The sequence below is a fragment of the Mus pahari genome, chromosome 3 (genome assembly GCF_900095145.1).
Source record: "Mus pahari chromosome 3, PAHARI_EIJ_v1.1, whole genome shotgun sequence".
Taxonomy (NCBI): Eukaryota; Metazoa; Chordata; class Mammalia; order Rodentia; family Muridae; genus Mus; species Mus pahari.
The window spans coordinates 125,412,740-125,431,029 of record NC_034592.1 but is presented as its reverse complement, the minus strand read 5'-3'; the positions used below and the strand labels follow the sequence as shown (position 1 = coordinate 125,431,029).

Below are 18,290 nucleotides of genomic sequence, written 5' to 3'. Positions count from 1 at the left end.
GCACTGCACAACCTTTTGCTGTTCATTGGCCTCACCCTGAGGAAGTAGCGACTGTGGTAGGATGTTGGCAACTGTATATATGTTGGATAAATTGAGTGACATGAGGGCATCATTTCACTTTCAATGAATGGAAGGAAAGCTGCTGCAGGATTTAATCTGGCTTCTTAGGACCCTGAGAAGATGGTTCTAACTTCCATACATGAATTTGGTGCATGGTGGTAAGAGAAAGGACCTGTAGGTTGAATCTTAGTACTTTTTCTGTTTTGTTACCATGTGAGCTTCTTACTCTGCCTTCCTCCCCGAGCTGCCTCCTCCATGAAGCCTTGTTCTGATGATAGAGGCCTATCTTAATACATTCCCAGTCTTAAATTTCCCTCCCTCCTTCATCTGATTATGATGCAAATGTCGTCTTCCTTGGGTTCTTCCCATGAAGTGCCGTCAGCATGGCATGTACAGGGCATATGCCAACAAGTGTTCTTATTCACTGCGTTCTTCTCTTTGGAAAGATGAACACTAAGTGCAGCGCCTGAAGCGTGTGGCCAGGGCATTTCTTCTCCCTTTCCTCATGTCTTCTGCAGGTTTTGTGTACGCCACATGTAGCTGGGGCAGCTGAGAGTTTGATTACTTCTCGATAATTTTGGCAACGATTTCATTTCTGTTAGTGGGAAAAAGTACTCAAGAAGTGATGGATTCTAGGTTATAGCCACTTTGAACATCTTTCTGCATCTTAGGTCATTTTCTCTTGTAACGGTGCCTATTTAGCATTTGTAGATTATAAAAATTATAAATTATTAGAGAACAGTTAATAGTCAAAATGGTAATGTAACTTTTTAATAAGAAACATCTTACTGAGATGACTGGCACATATTAGAAGGAACTTTAACATACACAAACCACACATAAAACACACACACATACACACACTCCATACACATACCATCCCCCCACCCCCCAGACACACACATACCACCACCACCACCACCACAACCACCACCATCACACACTCTCCGTTGAACAGGCAACATACACCAGCTGATAGAGACCCCCAACATACATACAGTAGAGGACTTCCTGGTCTGGGTTCATTCAGAAATGATGCACCTAACCCTCAAGAGACTGGAGGCCCCAGGGAATTTAGAGGTCAGGTGGGGTGGGGGGTGGGGACACCCACGTGGAGACAGTGGGGTGGGGAGTAGGTATGGGATGTGGAACAGTTGGAGGTTGGATTGTGGTTGGGAACAGAATATGGAGTGTAAAAAAATTAATTAATTAGAAAAAAGCTGAAAAAAGAAGAAAAAGGAAAAAGAAAATAAGGCAGTTCTTTTCTGTTGTTGAAGAGTAATAGTAGTACTGATGGCAACTGGGAAGAAGTGAAAACAGCTGATGCTAGAAGTCCTGGTGAAAGGTTAGGAAGCTGGACTGCTGCCTCCCTTCAGCCTTGGAACTGATCCTCCCGAGCAGATGGACGGAGCTCCATAGAGGACAATTAATATAGGAGAGGCTGGAGCCCAGAGGGTCTGAGGTACCTTCTACAAGGTCTTCTCTCTCTTTCTCTCTTCTCATTGCCTCTAGTTAGAGAAAAATGGTTAACATTACAGACCACTCAGTCTTCTGACCAGAAGGGTCATAGATACGACACAACAGGGATCTTGTGTTGAGAATATAGAATTTTCTAGTGAAGAAAGAAATAGGACAGTTATGTAAAAAGCAGGGGGGAGAAAGAATGAATATGAATCATAAAGCCTGCTAAAGACAAAACCATCCTTATCTAGATGAAAACATATGTTAGGCCAAGAACGGGGAGCCTTACAGTTCTTTCACTCCATGGAACAGGCTAATGAGAAGCAGGAACTCTATAAACAAAGCAAGATGATAATAAAAAGCAGAGGAGATGAAAAAGAGATTGTAGACTAAAGAATGATCTTGAGGTCTAAGACGACATCATTGCAGAACTAATAAATAAAATTAGAAACCTCAAGGAAAATAATAGATGCATTGAAAATCAAGTTACTAGAGTAAATGTTGGATAATGTGAGTGAACACAGACGAAATGATCTGGATATTAACATGGCTGGAAGCTAGAAGAGGGGGAAAGAGACAGTACAATGCTGGGTTAGTTGCTGCTCCTTGAGTAGGTAGACAGTAGGTGCAACAAAGGACAGAAAGTAAGACAATTTTCATAAAATGGAAAAGCTGAGTCTGAAGATTGGGATAATGCATCATGTACTAGGAAGATAGACTCTGTCCTAATCACACTATTGAATTTTAAGGATAATGGGATTTTTTTTTTTAAAAACATGTAAGCTGGAAACCAACTTGTATGCCATGGACTAAAAATCAAACTGTCTCAATAATTTCAGTAGAGATTCAGTTCCTGGAGACAGTGGAGTCCTGTCTTTAGTGTCTCATAGGAAAGGAAGTGAAGTCCACCTTGCTGCCACAAAGTGGCACTGCTGCTGTCATTCAGCTGTCAGGAAGGGGGAACACAATTCCAAACAGGAGGTGATCTGTTCTCCAAAATGTAGATGAAAACAGGGGACATTAGTCACTTGTCCCCTTCTGTAACAAAATCCATGACAAAGGCAACATAGGAATGTTGATTTTGTCTCACAGTTTGGGGTGTGGTCTGCATGGCAGGAAGTCATGGAGGAGAAGTCACAGTGACAGGAATATGAGACAGCCAGTCACGTTGCACCCATAATCAGTAGGTAGAGAGCAGTGGATGCTGTACTCAGCTTGCTGTCTTTATATTTGTCCAAGACCCCAGTCCATGGGATGATGCCTTCCACATCCAAGAATGGGTCATCCCTCTTCAATTAAACCTTCATGGAAACCTTTTTATAGAGGCATCTTGATGCATTTCCATAGTAGTTCTAAATCTAGTCAAGTTAATAGAGAAGATGAACCAGCTCAACTGGTCCCATAATGTCTTTTCTCAACTTAGCAGGATATTTTATTAAATACTTCGTAGAATAAAGATGCATTTTGTTGAAAGACAACAAATACTTCAATTTCTTTTCCATCTGCTAGATTAAATTCCATGCAGTTTATTAAATTGTATGCAGTTTTTCAAATTGACAGATAACCTCTGCTCCAGGCTTTTATTTTTATAGAAGTCTTACCGTCTGTTTGATTTTTTTCCCCCCTTCCCACCCACATTAGGTATGTGCTATAGGTTCCCTCATGTTCCTATCTGGTCATGTTTGTGCTCTGGGTTGCAGAAGTTAGCTGTACTTTCTATGAGTCAGAGCTATACAATGTCACTAGTTGGTAAAATATATAAGAGCAAAAATTCTGGCATTTATTTTTCATTTTTTTGGGAAAAAAAAAACCACTTCAAAATCCTTCCCTAAAGTACCACATAACCAGTACCTACTGCGTGATTTAAGGTGAGCCTGGCATGGCTATCTCCTCTTAGCAGACTCAGTATGAGCCAGGAGCTCACGCCTCCTAAGCGTTTCCTCTGCCATTGACTTAGACTCCTTGTCCAGTATAACTTTCTTTTAGTCTTACCTTACACAATTATTCAAGGAAATGGTTGGATTTTACATGACTAAATGTAAGAAACTAAAGATAAAGACATGATTTAAAAAGCTGAGTCCTCTTCACTGTGATATTGGATGGTGGCTACAAGCCACTCCTACAAAGCACACAGTATACTCATGGAGTCTTCTCTGAATTTAGGAGACCCTGCTTGTAACTTTCTGCCTCACTCCTGAAGTCCACAGAATGTGGCAAAGGTGTGTCTGTCTCATGTTCAGCACTGAGCATGTGATAGTTTACATCGTAAATATTTTACTTGGATAGGTGTTAAGAGGTTGAGGCAACACATGTTGAGCTGAGGTTTTATTTTTTATTTTTTTGTAAATATAAGAAACACATCGTTTAAAATGAACTGATGCTGTTTTGAAAAGTCTAATTACTCTGAGGTTCCCTTTTCATGCAACTACACTCCTGGATCGAAAGCATTTTTCCCTGTATGCTATCTGCAACCCTACATATTTTGCTTCTTTCTTTGAGGCCCATTGTGCTAGGAGTTATGGGAGGGAGCCAGCCCCACTATGTTAAGCATTCTGTCTTATCCAAGAGGTGTTTCATAAATTATGTATAACAGTAGATGCCACTCAATAAATATTTTATATGTGATAGATATTTTTGTCTGAAATTACTTTTTCACTTGAGCAATGATTTAAACCCTCATTTTCAGTTTTATGAGGTGACACTTTTATAATATCATGTAGTCGAATGCAGCTTGAATGTCATGGAGCTTTAGGGCAGCATTAATCAAAAATTCGTCTGCCCCACTCTTAGTCCTGGAAAACTTTCCTGGGTGCAGGCTTTGTCCATGCTGTGTGTGTGTGTGTGTGTATGTGTGTGTGTGTGTGTGTGTGTGCACACGCGCATGTGTGTGATGAGTGGGAACAAGTAATACTTTTGATCTAACAGCTCCAAAGTTGTGAATTTCCAATGCCTTCCAAAGTCTATAAAATTTACTATAAGTAAGAAAAAAAGTGATTTCATTTTTCTGTAAAGAACATTACAGTGAACTTGGATGTAATCCAAAATGATTTTTCTAGTTTAAGTCAGAACTGTTATGATTTTTTAAAAAGTCCCCTCTTCTTTTCTTTTCTTTTCTTTTCTTTTCTTTTCTTTTCTTTTCTTTTCTTTTCTTTTCTTTTCTTTTCTTTTTTCTCTTCTCTTCTCTTCTCTTTTTTCTTTTCTCTTTTCTTCCTTACCCCCATATGATTCATATTCATGGCTTTTGTAAAAAGATAACATGTATGTCTCAGGACTTAGAAGTCACTTCCCTTTTCCTTTTCCTGTCTATGGCAGAACCAGCTCATCCCCCTGGAGCCTCATTCCTGTGTGCAACATTGTCACCTGTTTCACAGAACAGACTTCTCAGTGGGACATTATTTTATAGATGGAACTTCGTGATTAAATTCTCCTCTATAATATATATCTTTAAAAATCCTATATCTCACTTGGGTTGAAATTCCATCATAAGAAGGAAAGTCATAGATCCTACCAACTCAAGAGGTAGAAATAGGGCTTGTTCCGTGTAGAGTGCTCATTTCAGCCACGATTTGCAAGAGCCTTGGTATCATAAATCAAGGTTACTGAATCTCCCGACCTCAAAGCCCGAGCTTCCCAGCCGTGGCATGAGAGCTTGGTTGATAGGCGGAGTAATTGAAGAACAATGATATGCTTCATTTCTTTTTCTAGAATCTTAACTTATGCGTTGGTCATTTCTCTGCGTATCTATTTAATGGTTGTTAAATTAAATTGCTTTCTTCCAAGTGGTGATTTTTATATGTCCTTTTTTTCAAATACCCATGTTTCTGGATCCCTTCATTCTATAATCCTCTTATGTGACTTTAGGTCTCCAAGTGTGCATTTGAAAGCTAAATGTCTGAGGAAGGAAGTTCCTAGGGACTCCCCACTCTTCATGCCCTGTCCCTGAACTTATCAGGGCCTCCTTTGAGTTCAGTATTTGAGTTTTGCCTTAACACTGCTTAAGAGGTTGAGAATCTTGGCTTAGACATGCTAGGTAGTATGTTATTTGCCAGACTAAATGGCACCAGAGCAATGGCAGATAATGCTATAACCCCTAAAATAGTGCCATCAGTGATGAAGTCCTACAGTTGAGCTGGCCTGCAAGTTTGGGAGTCACAGGAGGCAGTGGCAAGAAATTAGTATAGGGTAGGAACAGATGAGACCAAGTTGTACTTGTAAAGCATTATAGCCTTTAGTATGTCTCTCAGCAATAGTAGAGGGCTTTAAAAATCTCTGAGCAGCATTACCTGCTCTGAAATCTCTCGGGCTACTGAAGTATGAATTTAAGTGATGGTTTGAGTTGTTGTTGCAATGCAGGTGAAAGGTAATGATGACTTAGAGTTGGCTAAAATAGTGCAGGGGTTTGAGTAGTGACTTAGGCTGTATTTTGATGGTAGACTCAACACTACGGGTGTAGAATGTAGAGAAAGAAAGGAGTGATACATTGTCCTCAGTTTTTGTCTGAGTAATAATAAGGGAGATGGACGTTTGCTGATATGGGGTGGATAGTCTACAGGTGTGAAGGCTTTATTTTTTTTAATGTGTTAAGTTTGAGCTAACAATCTGTTATTTCTCTAAAGGTACTGAGCTAGGCAGGTATAAGTATGTATGTATGGAATTTAAGAAAGAGAGGTATGTCCTATCAATTTTAACTGAAGAGTCCTCAGTATGTGAATGGCTGGTAAGTCAGGGTGAGATTTATAATTCAGGGAGTGAGTGTGAGTAGAGTCCAAGATTGACAGCATCCGTGAGGTGGTTTCTAAAGAGTGACAGGAATTTGGGAAGCGCAGGGAAATTTGGAGTAGGTGTATCTCTCTCAGGTCTCTGCTGGACTGAGGGAGTTGTGTTCGCGTAGTTACTTTTCTGTTGCTGGATAAAACACCATGACTAAGATGGCTTGTAGAGGGAAGGGTTTATTTTGACTTACGGTTTAGAGGTGTAAGAGTCAATCATAGCGAGGAGATATGACAGCATAGGGCTTCCATGATGGCAGGAAGCTGAGAGCTCACACCTTCCATGGCAAGCAGGAAGAGATCAAATTAGAAGTGATAGGAGCCTGGTCTCAGTGACATACTTCCTCCAGCAAGGCTGTACTACTCAAACCTTCCAAAACAGGGGCACTAACTGGGGATCAAGTGTTTAAATACCTAAGACTATGGTGGGCATTTCCCATATAAATTGCCCCCCACCATGGAAGGAGTGGGAAGAACTGTTAGTGGTGTATGTATGTAGGAGAGATCAAATCCCTGTGAAGCTGATATAGGGTATGGAGGGTATCTGTGATGCAGAGATGCAGAACTAAGTGGGGGAGCTACTGTCTCAAAAGCATGCTCAGTATGTCCTGGTGACCAGAGAGGATTGGCAATTAAAGAGACTTCTAGCTATTAAGAAATTGGAGGATCTGAAGAAGACAGAAAGGTTACTTTATAAAGGGTGATTGTAAAGTCCTTGCTAAGGAAGATGGGCCTTGAGATTGACTTTGAAAAGGTTATATATATCAAGCTAAGAGTTTAATTCCTTTCATGTTGAACATTTTATATGTTCCAAGTTCACTTTGCCTACTGCCTGCCAGGTTTTAAAGTCCATTTTTCTGTCTGTTTTTTTTTAATATAGGAAATAAAATATTACTTACTTCAAACATCTAATATGAATATGAAGTTGTCTTTCCCCCAAATAATCTTTTTCTTCTCTCTCCTCCTGATTTCAGGAGCAAACCCTCGCCCTCAGGAAAGAGGGCATTGGTGTGGTTCTGGACTCGGAGCTGCCACACCTGATTGGCATTGATGATGATCTTCTGAGTACTGGAATCATCTTGTATCACTTGAAGGTAGAAACTGCTTAAGTGGAACATTCTAATTTTGTTTCCAGATTTCCCCTTAGACTCTAGCAAGGGTTATTATAATACTTTATGGCCATGAATGCAACTATTAAATGAAAGAATATACAACAAATCCTTGAGCCTTTGGGGATTTTCTACAGTTCATTGGGATTCAGAGGTATTTGAAGTTCCTGTGTATATAGAGTTCTGAAGTTAAATGATGAGTCATCCATTTTGGCTTCTTTTCTGTGGAATCATGGAGGATAAGGGAAAAAAAAGGTAGAAAAAGTGAGGAAGGAACAAGAACTCAGAACTGGAACTTGCTATGAGCACACTTGCTGGTTCCTCCTGGTAATTACTATATGGTACCTTCCTTTTAGTCAGCCTTGATTCTGAACAGTTCTCACTGTTCTAGAGGTCAGAGTTCCTTGTCAGTTATCAAGGGTTGCTTCTGTGACCTCAATTTTAATGGCTTTTCTCTGGTGACCCATGACTCAGAATGACATTATACTGTCTTGAGTTTTGTGGCCGCTCGTGTCATGCATCTTTAGACACAAGGAAGCCCTTGTCCACTGACCTGAGTGACCCTTGAGTTGACTGCCCGGATCTGACTGTGGGAGCTTTCACTTTCTGAGCACTTTGCCTCTCCAGTGGTGCTGGTACTTAGCAGATCACAGAAGATGTCACCTGAGTGTTCTGTACCCTAAGCTCACTGAGGCCTTGTGCACTGAGCCCTTGCTCATTCTGTTGCACAGCAGGTGGGATGCATCAAGATAGGATGAGAAGTGGAGCAGCAGGTTGTCCCCCTGCACTCACTAATGAATATTATTGAATTTCCTTCTCAGGAGGGTCAGACTTATGTCGGCAGAGAAGATGCTTCAACAGAGCAAGATATTGGTGAGACTATCGATGACCACTCAGCAGTTTTCAGAACCATAGATAATGAACAATCTTCTTTTTCCTTATTGATGTTGATAGAAGAGCAAGTGTTGAATGCTCAGTATATGTGTGTATAATTTTGACTACAACCCAGTTGAATAACAAGGATGGTTAATCGAGGGAACAAAAGTATGACTTCTTTCTGCCACCCCATGTATATTCTCTACCCTGATAGTAAAGTTATTTAAATCACTCTACACCTGTCACTCTGTATTTGCCACTGTGGTTGATAGAAATAAGCCAGCAGACATTGATAAAGGATCCCAGGTCCTTCAAAATGCAGGATATGGAGAGTTCTCTACACAAAGGTGATGGCAAAGTATGAGACCACATGCCAGGGACACATCAGAAGTCATGGCTTCTGGGGGTCCTACAGTCTTCACAAGGCATAGAGATTGTCAGCAGGTCAGCCTGAGCAGATGACAGCCTGCACAGTGTTCTGAGCATCCCTTAGACAGGTGGTAGGTGGGGAATGTGGTGTGAGTTGGTGTCTATGTGTAGAGGGGCACAGTGCCAATTGGGGCAAGAATTACACCATTTCAAGATAAGTTTGGAGTTCCTGGTGAGGAATCTGCTTTCTATCAAGTATATGCTAATGAGCCACTTGTCAAATGTTTCTTTGTACTCTTAGTACTATTAGAAATGAGGAGAGCCAAAAACAATTCCAGGAGCCTTCAGACTCAAGTACTTTTAAGTCTCTTTTGGCATCAAGCCCCTTGTTTGAATTACGCATTTGGCTATGAGGGTAGCCATAAATGAGGGCAGTTAGTAAGTACAATGATCTCTGACCAGGGGCATCCATTGTTGCTGTTCTGCAGAGAATATGAGAGCTATTCCTAAGAAACTGGTTTGTTTGAGAGGCATTCACATTTGCTATTGGCAAGATGGTCATACATAATCTGATAACCATCAGGGACTGGCTGCTTTCAGAGATCTCAGAGTCTGCGTGGGCTGTGGCAGTGGGCAACCCAGCGAAGCCTCTGCAAGCTCCTCTGCAAGCTCTGCAAGGACAGTGGTGCTCAACCTTCCTAATGCAGTGACCTTTCATTGTTTCTCACATTGTGGTGAACACCAACCATAAAATTATTTATGTTGCTACTTCATAACTAATTTTGCTACTGTTATAAATAGCAATGTAATTATCTGTGTTTTCTAAAGGGTTACAACCCACAGGTTGAGAACTACTGTCTTAGGACCTCCTGGGGGCCATGCCATGCCTCTGTTTTCTGTTTCTGGCAAGCATTATCTGAAAGTGCGGAGGTGCTCATGGGTCGTAAGCCCGCAGATACTTCTGTTTTTGTGTCTCCCTGTGGCTGGTGCAAGTTTGGCAGTGTTGAGTAGAGGTTCTCTCTTAAACAAGCTAGTCAACTATGTTGTCCTTTGGGAAGAATAAGCTGTCATGCCAGAGCTTACTTTGTTACGGGCAGATAGTCAGACCCTTTGAGGTGACCGTCAGTGGTCCTTTGTCTCTGCCACTTGATGTTACAGACTCATAGATTAGAATTTTCATACTAAAAAGAAATGTTACAGCACTTCTATTGGAATTAACAGGTGTGTTTAAATTGGAATAAGTGGTGGGAATCATCATCGCATGCCCCAGAGTGGAGCCTAACTTTCTCCTTCGTGTTTCTCTCCTAGTCCTTCATGGCCTTGACTTGGAGAGTGAGCATTGTGTCTTTGAGAACGCCGGGGGAACAGTGACTCTGATACCCCTGAGCGGGTCCCAGTGCTCTGTGAATGGTGTTCAGATTGTGGATGCCACACAGCTCAATCAAGGTATCTGCTTCTGCTTTGCAGAGATGTTTGTGTATGTGGAGAGAGCAAGCTAGACCTGGGAAGCATGTGCACTTTACTACATAGGGACCCAGATGGTAAAGACTGTTCATCATGCCTATTCTCTTGTGGAAAGCCTTTATAACACCCACTCTCTGTTGAGTTAAACATCACATTTTTATGAATATTTACAATTGTTACAATGATTAACCATTAGAGGATTTTTAAAGTTAAAGAGTACCTTTTACAAGTAAAAATTTAATACAGTGATTTCCTTTAATACTTTTATTTATAATGTTTATGTCCTTCTAGTAATAGTTACATTTATATGCAAAACAGCTATATAGTATTGGAAAAAAAAAAGTATAAAAATTCTTGCAGAACTTAATCATAGAGCCATGTTAAAGTAACTATTACATGTCAGCCTACTTTTGTCTCTGAAACTAAGTTGTTAAGAGAAAAGCAGGTCTGGTCCCTTGGCTTTGAGCCTGTGGTGAACTAAACTATTTACCTCATGGCCAGGAAACAAAAGGGAAGAGGGACGTGTACCAGAACTCGCTGAAGACCTTTTAGGACACAGTTCCTCATAAAGGTCCCAACTGCCACAAACTCAGGAGACAGCACTCAGCACATGGCCTCTGGGAGAGATTTGGGGTTCAGATTAATGACAGTGTCCGATATTCTCTGAGTACATTGGTGTATATTCCCTCCACCAGTGAGGTTCTCCAAAAATCTTCAGTACCGCTATTCAATTAGAAAACTAATGGTCAGCCTCAGACCCCGTTTGAGTTTGGCTGCCATCTTCTTGTAGGTCTAGCATTGAGTGTGCATGGCACGGCTGGCCACATATCTAGCTTTTCAGTCTGGACTATATCCTTGCTCTTTCTTGGACTCTTACAACATTGAAAAGGGTGTGTCAAATATATTATAGTATGTCCCTCTACTTAAATGTAGGATTTCACTGGTCTTCTTCAATAATCAGGCTGATAGCATGCAATTTCTTTGTTTGCAGGCAATGCTGAGGTCAGACATTGTGCACACTAGGCAAGGGCTCTACCACTGAGTGATGTAGACTCTCAATATGATGCATTTCTGACAGTGCTGTATTTTTCTCCTATTCCACCCCAGATTGCTATCTGTCCACTGCTGGTGGTGCTCACTTTGGTTCCTTGGTAAAGGTAGACCTGCCTATGCTTTTGCTTCTGTGAAGTTACTTCTTCCCCGGCTTTGTTTTAGAAAAATGTATAGGGAAACTACTCTGATTATCAATGTTCTATCCATTGTCACAGCTTGATTCACTGTTTCAGAAACTTTTTTAAAATTTTTGCTGAATTATTATTCTGTTGGTTGCAAAAGATAATTTTCTTATCATTTCTTTTGCATTTGTCAATTGAATTTTTAGTGTAAGGAAAAGCTTTTTCTTCTTGCCGTTTGTATGTTCATGTATTTACTTGAGGAAAGTCACATTGTTTGGCAACATATTTGGTATCTGCTCTGTTTGGCTATTATTTATTTTGGACATTCAAATTGTCTCAGATTTGACCAGTGTGAATTCCTTCAAGGTGGCTTCTATGTCTTTTGGCTTGACATTGCAAACATTGGCTTACTTTCTGAGGCAAGATATTCTAAACTCACCTTGTACTTTCCTGGAACTGCCCAGTTCTTAAGAGAGTACTATCCAGTGTGAGCTCTGCCTAGAACTTGACATTTAACTCTGGGTGAGCCTTCTCTCCTCTCTGCTGCCCATGAGAGGATTGCTAGTTTATTGAGCTTTCAGAAATTCTTTACATAGCTGTAATTATGCCTCTAATTCTTTTGTGGATTGAATAATAAATGTTAATAAATGCCTCACATGAAGCTATTTATTTACTTGCTTACTTACACATATTTGCTTACTTGCCTATTTATTTCCCCTACCTAACTGCATAACTCAGTTTAAAATATAACTGTTTTGGGTCAGATTAAGAACTAAACTTTTGATCTTCTTGTCTATCTCAAATGTGACTTTTGCTAAGAGAGCCATAGAACTAAATTGACATAGAAGGCTGATTGTAGGACTTGTCTTTGCAGGGGCAGGAGTGTTTACTCCTTTTCTTCTTTTCAACTTGGGTCAGTAAACTGTTGTTTCTCATATAGTGTGCCCCCCCCAACACACACACTCACACACACACACACACACACACACACACACACACACACACACAAAGTAGGAAAGATTTTCATCAGTTAGCATTGTCATTAACATGAAGAGCATTTGCTAGAACTGTGAGCATGAGCTGTGTATTATCTAATATGTGATATAAGATACCTTTCTCTTCATCTTCATATCTAAACATACTCTTCTCTTAATGTGTACCCAGAGGTCAGGTCCCCTGACTCTCAGGCTCCTATGTGAACTTCATAAAGTGGATTAATGGAAAGAAGAAATTACAAATGTGAACATGATGTCTTATCCATAGACCACAGCTTTTCTTGGTCTAAACCCCTAAGTCCTCTGACCCCAGGCACCATATGTTTAATAAGAAATGGCACAATAATAAAGCATGTTGTAATCGGGAAATATTTCATCATTGTCTTGGAATTTCTAGGAACTAGTCATTGTTATTTGAATTATTTTTCTGCTATACTATATATTCTTAAAACTGGTCACTGTTAAATGTAATTAATTTTTACATTCGTATCAGTGGACACCTTTGGTCTTCTTGCTAGTCTGTCAGATCCATTGAACATTCATCTCATTTTAGAAGTGCTACAGAAACTGCATCTTGGAAATTCACACTTAGGTGCATTTGAATGTGATATGCTTGAGTGCCAAAATATATTTGCATCTATTCAAGTACCCTGAAAGAGGGAACAGGTGATTGTCTGCAGAGTGGAGCTGAGGAACCTTTGATAAAATTTTCATCTGCTGGAGGGCTACTGTGGTTTGTTCAGTGACAAATTAAAAAGGAATTTTAGTGGAACTGAAAAGGAAAATAGATCTTTGAGGGTTGAGCCATGGTATCCAGCTAAGGCAAAGGGCCTGTATATGCTACAAAGTGCTTAAGATATCACTGTCTGTTCCCTGGGGACTCCCCTGTATTGACCTGAGTACTCTTCAGATGCCTTCCTCGTGTTAGAGACCTGAAAATTGAACACATGTCTTATATATGGGCCAGTTTAACAGATTTTTGGATGTCACAGCCTGAGCTCTCTTTAAAGAGAATGGTTCTCCAGGTGTGTCCCAGACCAGTGCCCTCAGCATTACCTGGCTTATTAGATACACACATTCCTAAACCGTATGCTGTAAAAGATCTGGGGATGTGGCCCCAGTGATACAGGTCTTTACATGTAGAAGTAATTATGATGCACACTTTTGCATGTGAGCAGCTGACTAAACTTGTTATGCTGAAATCAGATTCTTGGCTCCCTGACTTTGGTAGAAAAGTAGCTGTTTACCTATCTCTACTCCTTTCTTTCTTGTTTCACCCACCACATCTAATTTTTAGTCTTTCTGATCTTTTCAACATCTTCAGCTTCACATTGCTTAAGATGGCTTCACAGTGGGTCTTGTCAAGGATCCCTTCCTGTCTACCAGTTGGAGTTTGCGGAGCTATGGAATCCACAGATGTCTGTCTGTCTTTACAGTTGGAAAGTCTGCTGCCACTGTTTGTTTAAGAACATCTTCTTCTACTGTGCACACTTCCTTTTCCTTCTAGGTCTCTAATCCACAAAAATTGGATATTTTAATTTTCATTTCATGGTCTTTTGATGCTTTGATTTGCCATTTTTAGCTTGAGTTTTCCTCTGTCTTCATCCTGCTATGGGATTCATCCCACAAGGCTTTTGTTTGTTATGATTCTTGGTGGCATTGTTTAATATTTCCTTTCAGGCTTTATCTTTTGTTGAATTTTAAATTTTTGTTTTAAAATCAAAATATTTGTTCAAATACACTTATGATTGCTAATTCAAAGACTATCAACATCTTTTTTGTCTCAGCAATACATTACATCAATTGTCTTACCTGCTCATTGTCATCTTTCTGGTTCCTCCTTTGTTAAGTAATAATGATGGTTTGAATCTGGAAACGTTCGAGCATTGTGTTACAGGACAGTGGGTTTCATTGCAGTTCTCTGATGGGAAATGGTGATACCCTCCTTCTTGTGGCAGGCATGTTCCCCCATTGGATTCCTGCCTAAGTGAGGGAGAGCCTACGCTGTATAGGCTGTGGCTATAGCACCAATGCTGGTTCAGTGCCAAAGCCTTTAAATTGCTATTCCACATAACAGAGGGTCTACCATCACTGGCTAGCCTGGGACCTGAGCAGATCTCTTCCCCTTAGCTCATCTCTTAGGCTGAACATGCTCCTGAGTCTTGGGGTTATATGTGCATATGTGGTGGTGAATCTTGGAATTCCTGCTGTGTCCCAAATACTTTAGTTTTTCTTTGATCCTCCTGTTTCTCTTTTCCAACTGGAAACTGGAGTTTTCTTGATCCCACTCTTTCTTTTACATCATGTACCTATACCTATATCCAGGGCAAAGATTTAAAGAACACAGGGAGGGAAAATACAGCCAGGGGAGCTTGCTCCACCACTCTGAGTCCAATAACTCAGAGACCTTCTGCTGCTTCCACTTGCCACCAGTGACCTCCTGGCTTCTTATCCAGACTAAAGCAGAGGTTTTCTCCTGGAGTTCTTCCTTCATACCAGTAAGTATGTTTGCGTTTCCTCCTAGTCTGAGCCAAGAGTAAAAAAGTGGTCATTGTCAGTTGGGTTGCACTTTGACATCCAAACCCACTCTAATCTCCATAGCAGTATTAAATGCCATGAAGCACTGCTGATGCTAATGATAACCTTGTATTGTAAGCACTCTTTGCAATTTTTTTTTTGCATTGAAATCAGCTAAGATTCTAAAATGATTGACTCCTGGTTGACAGATCTAAGAACCCTCCCTTGTGTCTTAGTACCCTGAACTAAGTCTGTCAGCTAAGCACCAAGGTTTTAACTTGCAACTCACTATACTGCCTTTATGGTAGCCCATACATCTGTTTTAGAGAAGTGGCCATTCTGAGGATACTTCAGCAGCTACAGAGGACCTCCTCAGTCATGGCAAGGCATCTATGCCATGTGGTAACAGTCATGGAAAGCAGCACATAAGCCAGACAAGCCTTGGTGGGCTCCAGATAGCCCAGCAGTGTCTCTCCCAGCGTCTACTGTTGGTGTTGCTCTAAATTATGCCACGCCCAATTCACACATTTCAACCTGATCCATATGGGAAACACCGTTTTCCCCATGACATTTTAAAAAAAAAAATATTAGTCTGACTCACTCATGCACACTTCTGGGATTCTATGGGGAAGGGTGGACTGGTACATCTTGAAGATTTAAAAGCTATGCACTCAATGCATATATAGATCAAGTAATCCTTGATGGTTATTTGACTGGGAATGTCAATAGCAAAGACTGAAAGTCAATTTCCTTTATTATCCAGAGGCCCAAAATCTAAGCTTTCAATTTTAACTTTACTGTGAGAAAACTGAAGGGTAAAGTGACTTCTCTAATGCAGGAAGCTATGATTCTATATTTGGAATGTGAACACTTATAAGGGAGGGGTCAAGACCTGTGTGGCTTTCTGGTAAGGTGTTAATATACATTTGTTATACTCACAGAAACTAGTGAGCTGATGGCATGCTTTTGGTAGTGACACCTGCTGCAGTATGACATTGATGGTCAGTGCCCATCAGTCATGCCCAAGCTGGCCAAGCCACTCTCAAGTCTTATGGGAATTGTTTAGAATCTGCTAATAATTGCCTATCCCCTTTAACCTCTAGTCTTTCCCATCTCACGTCCCAAAGCCATTTCTGAGAGATAATTACTATAATTCCTGTGCCTTAAGTAATAACCATTATTGAGAGCGTAAAGTCCTAGAACATACAACTTCATCTGCTCTTATGTATTGGTACATGTTATTGAAGATTAGATTCTATCATGACCCCAAAATGGTGCTAACATTGCAATTCATTTCAATGTGAGATTTTTAAGCCATTTTAAATCACAGAGAAAGTACTTAAAAGCATTTTCTTTCTCCTGTAATCAGACAACAAACCGAGAAGAATATGCCTGCCCTTTGTTACCTAGGCTTCTTGCTCAGCAACCTTTCAGGGCAGTATGTGGTATTCTATGAGTCTGGATTTTTTTGCCCATCATGGCTCAATGAAACCTCTTCCACAAGTATCCTTTAGGAGTGCAGCCTCTGTGTGTGTTCTGTGGGGTGGGGTAGGTAGGGGAAGTTTTTAAATGATTCAAATGTAAAGTGAGGACCCCAAAATAGAGCTCTGGTTTTATTGTCTCAAGCCTCTCAGCCCGTGTCACCTTGGACTGTGCATTTGGGGACCACAAATTTCCCATGTGTGTTTATCAGCTATAACTCAGAACAAGGTCTGTTATACAGTCACCTCTAAAACATTCATATGACAGTGTTTAATAGAAAAATAAGTTCATTTATTTGTGCAGTAGCAGAATTAGAAAAATCTCATTAAAATATAAGAAGGGGGTAATTACTTGTCATATTAACTATTGCCCCTGTTTTCCCTAGGAATCACTAGAAACACAAATATGCTTATTTCTTCAACTTACTTGAGATACTAGAATAAGAAAATCTCCTATGAAACCGTCATTTGCATCTCTCATTCACAGAGATTTAAATGAAAGAAGCGCTCTTCCTTTTTTAAACAAAAGGCTTTGTCTCCCTTTGGAAAATGTCATTTTCCTTTCTATTCCCTTTTAAGACTGTCTGGGATTTGTCTGTCTTTGGATATTTAACAGACTCTGAAGTAATCTTGGAGAAGCTATCATATATTTCACGGAGGTTTAGACATGTTCTCAAAATTAAAAATTAAGTGTATCACAGAAAGTCCATCTGCTGCAATTAATCACATTAACCTCAAGCAAGGAGTCACTGACAGAAGATTGTAAAGGAACCTTAGGAATTTTCCAGTTGATGAGAACACTGAATTCCAAAGAGGTTTTTCCATAGTTCTTTGGTCCCACCCGGAGACATTGAGTGTGTGTATCAGTGTGAGTGTAGGGTGTGTGTGTTGGGGGTGAGGTGGAAATGGCTGTGAAGGCCAGAGGTCAGTGTCACAGGTCTTCTTCATATCTTGTGCGCCCTATTTTTTGAGACAAGGTCTCTCAGTGAACCTGGAGGTTAGTGATTTGGCCCCAGGCTTCCTTCCTCTGTACCATTCCCGCTGCTAGGGATGCAGATGCAGCACCAGGATTGGGTGTTTACATGGGTGCTGGTGATCCAAGCTCAGGTCCTCCTGCTTGCACAGCCATCATTTTACACACTGAGCAATATTCTCAATCATTTGAACATTTCATCGATAGCCAGTCTCATTTATCTGTGCCTCCACCCTACACTTTTCCTTCAGCTGGCTTATTGCTTTCTAAGTATATTCACGAGTTAATAAGTCAATACTATGTGAGCCCATTTCACTCTTTGTTTCTTCGCATGCTACATGTATGATTTAGGTCCAAAGGGTTACCAGTAAGATTTTCAAGTTCCTGTGTTCTGGAACAAAAATGGATACATGGACAGTGGTAAAAATAGAGACTGATAAAGACAAAGGCATTTTAGAGATGGGGGAAGGTACAGGTAGAGAACCAGAATTGATCTGATACTCAAAAGCCCCACAGCTTGTCAAGACCCTTCTTAGATAATTTACTTTCTCAGGCACCCCTGCTCTGAGCTCTGTTCCGGCATACATAGCCCTGGTTGGGCACAGGAAGTCCCAGACAGTCTCCAACTGGGTTTCATGTTAATCTTGATGCCTCTTTTTGTAGCCTGACTTTCCTGACACTGAGGTCCTGTAAGGCCCTGTGTATACTTAGTAGATATGTATCCTTTATGTCTCTTTGTCTCTCCAGCTCTTCATTTCTTGCTTTGACCTCAATTCACACATCTTTCCTTTAGACAGCACCCACTGGTAATTTCTAGTGTCTAGTATGATCACCATTGGTGATTCCCCTAAGCTCCTGCTTTCTTCTTATTATTTTAAGAGTTCAGTCTCCCTTTCCTTTCCTTTCCTTTCCTTTCCTTTCCTTTCCTTTCCTTTCCTTTCCTTTCCTTTCCTTTTTCCTTTTTCCTTTTTCCTTTTTCCTTTTTCCTTTTTCCTTTTTCCTTTTTCCTTTTTCCTTTTTCCTTTTTCCTTTTTCCTTTTT

The 18,290-nt window shown here is 40.5% G+C and overlaps 1 protein-coding gene across 4 annotated transcripts in view; it reads left to right on the top strand.

The window, feature by feature from the left end:
- Kif16b (kinesin family member 16B) overlaps nucleotides 1-18,290 on the top strand; it is a 266,295-nt gene that overhangs the window by 120,826 nt on the left and 127,179 nt on the right. For all 4 annotated transcript variants that reach the window (XM_021192396.2, XM_021192397.1, XM_029536895.1 and 1 more), the window contains exons 13-15: nucleotides 7,265-7,384; nucleotides 8,221-8,272; nucleotides 9,953-10,090. In XM_021192396.2, coding sequence (XP_021048055.1) covers nucleotides 7,265-7,384; nucleotides 8,221-8,272; nucleotides 9,953-10,090 — 310 coding nt within the window. The remainder of the gene's footprint in view (nucleotides 1-7,264; nucleotides 7,385-8,220; nucleotides 8,273-9,952; nucleotides 10,091-18,290) is intronic.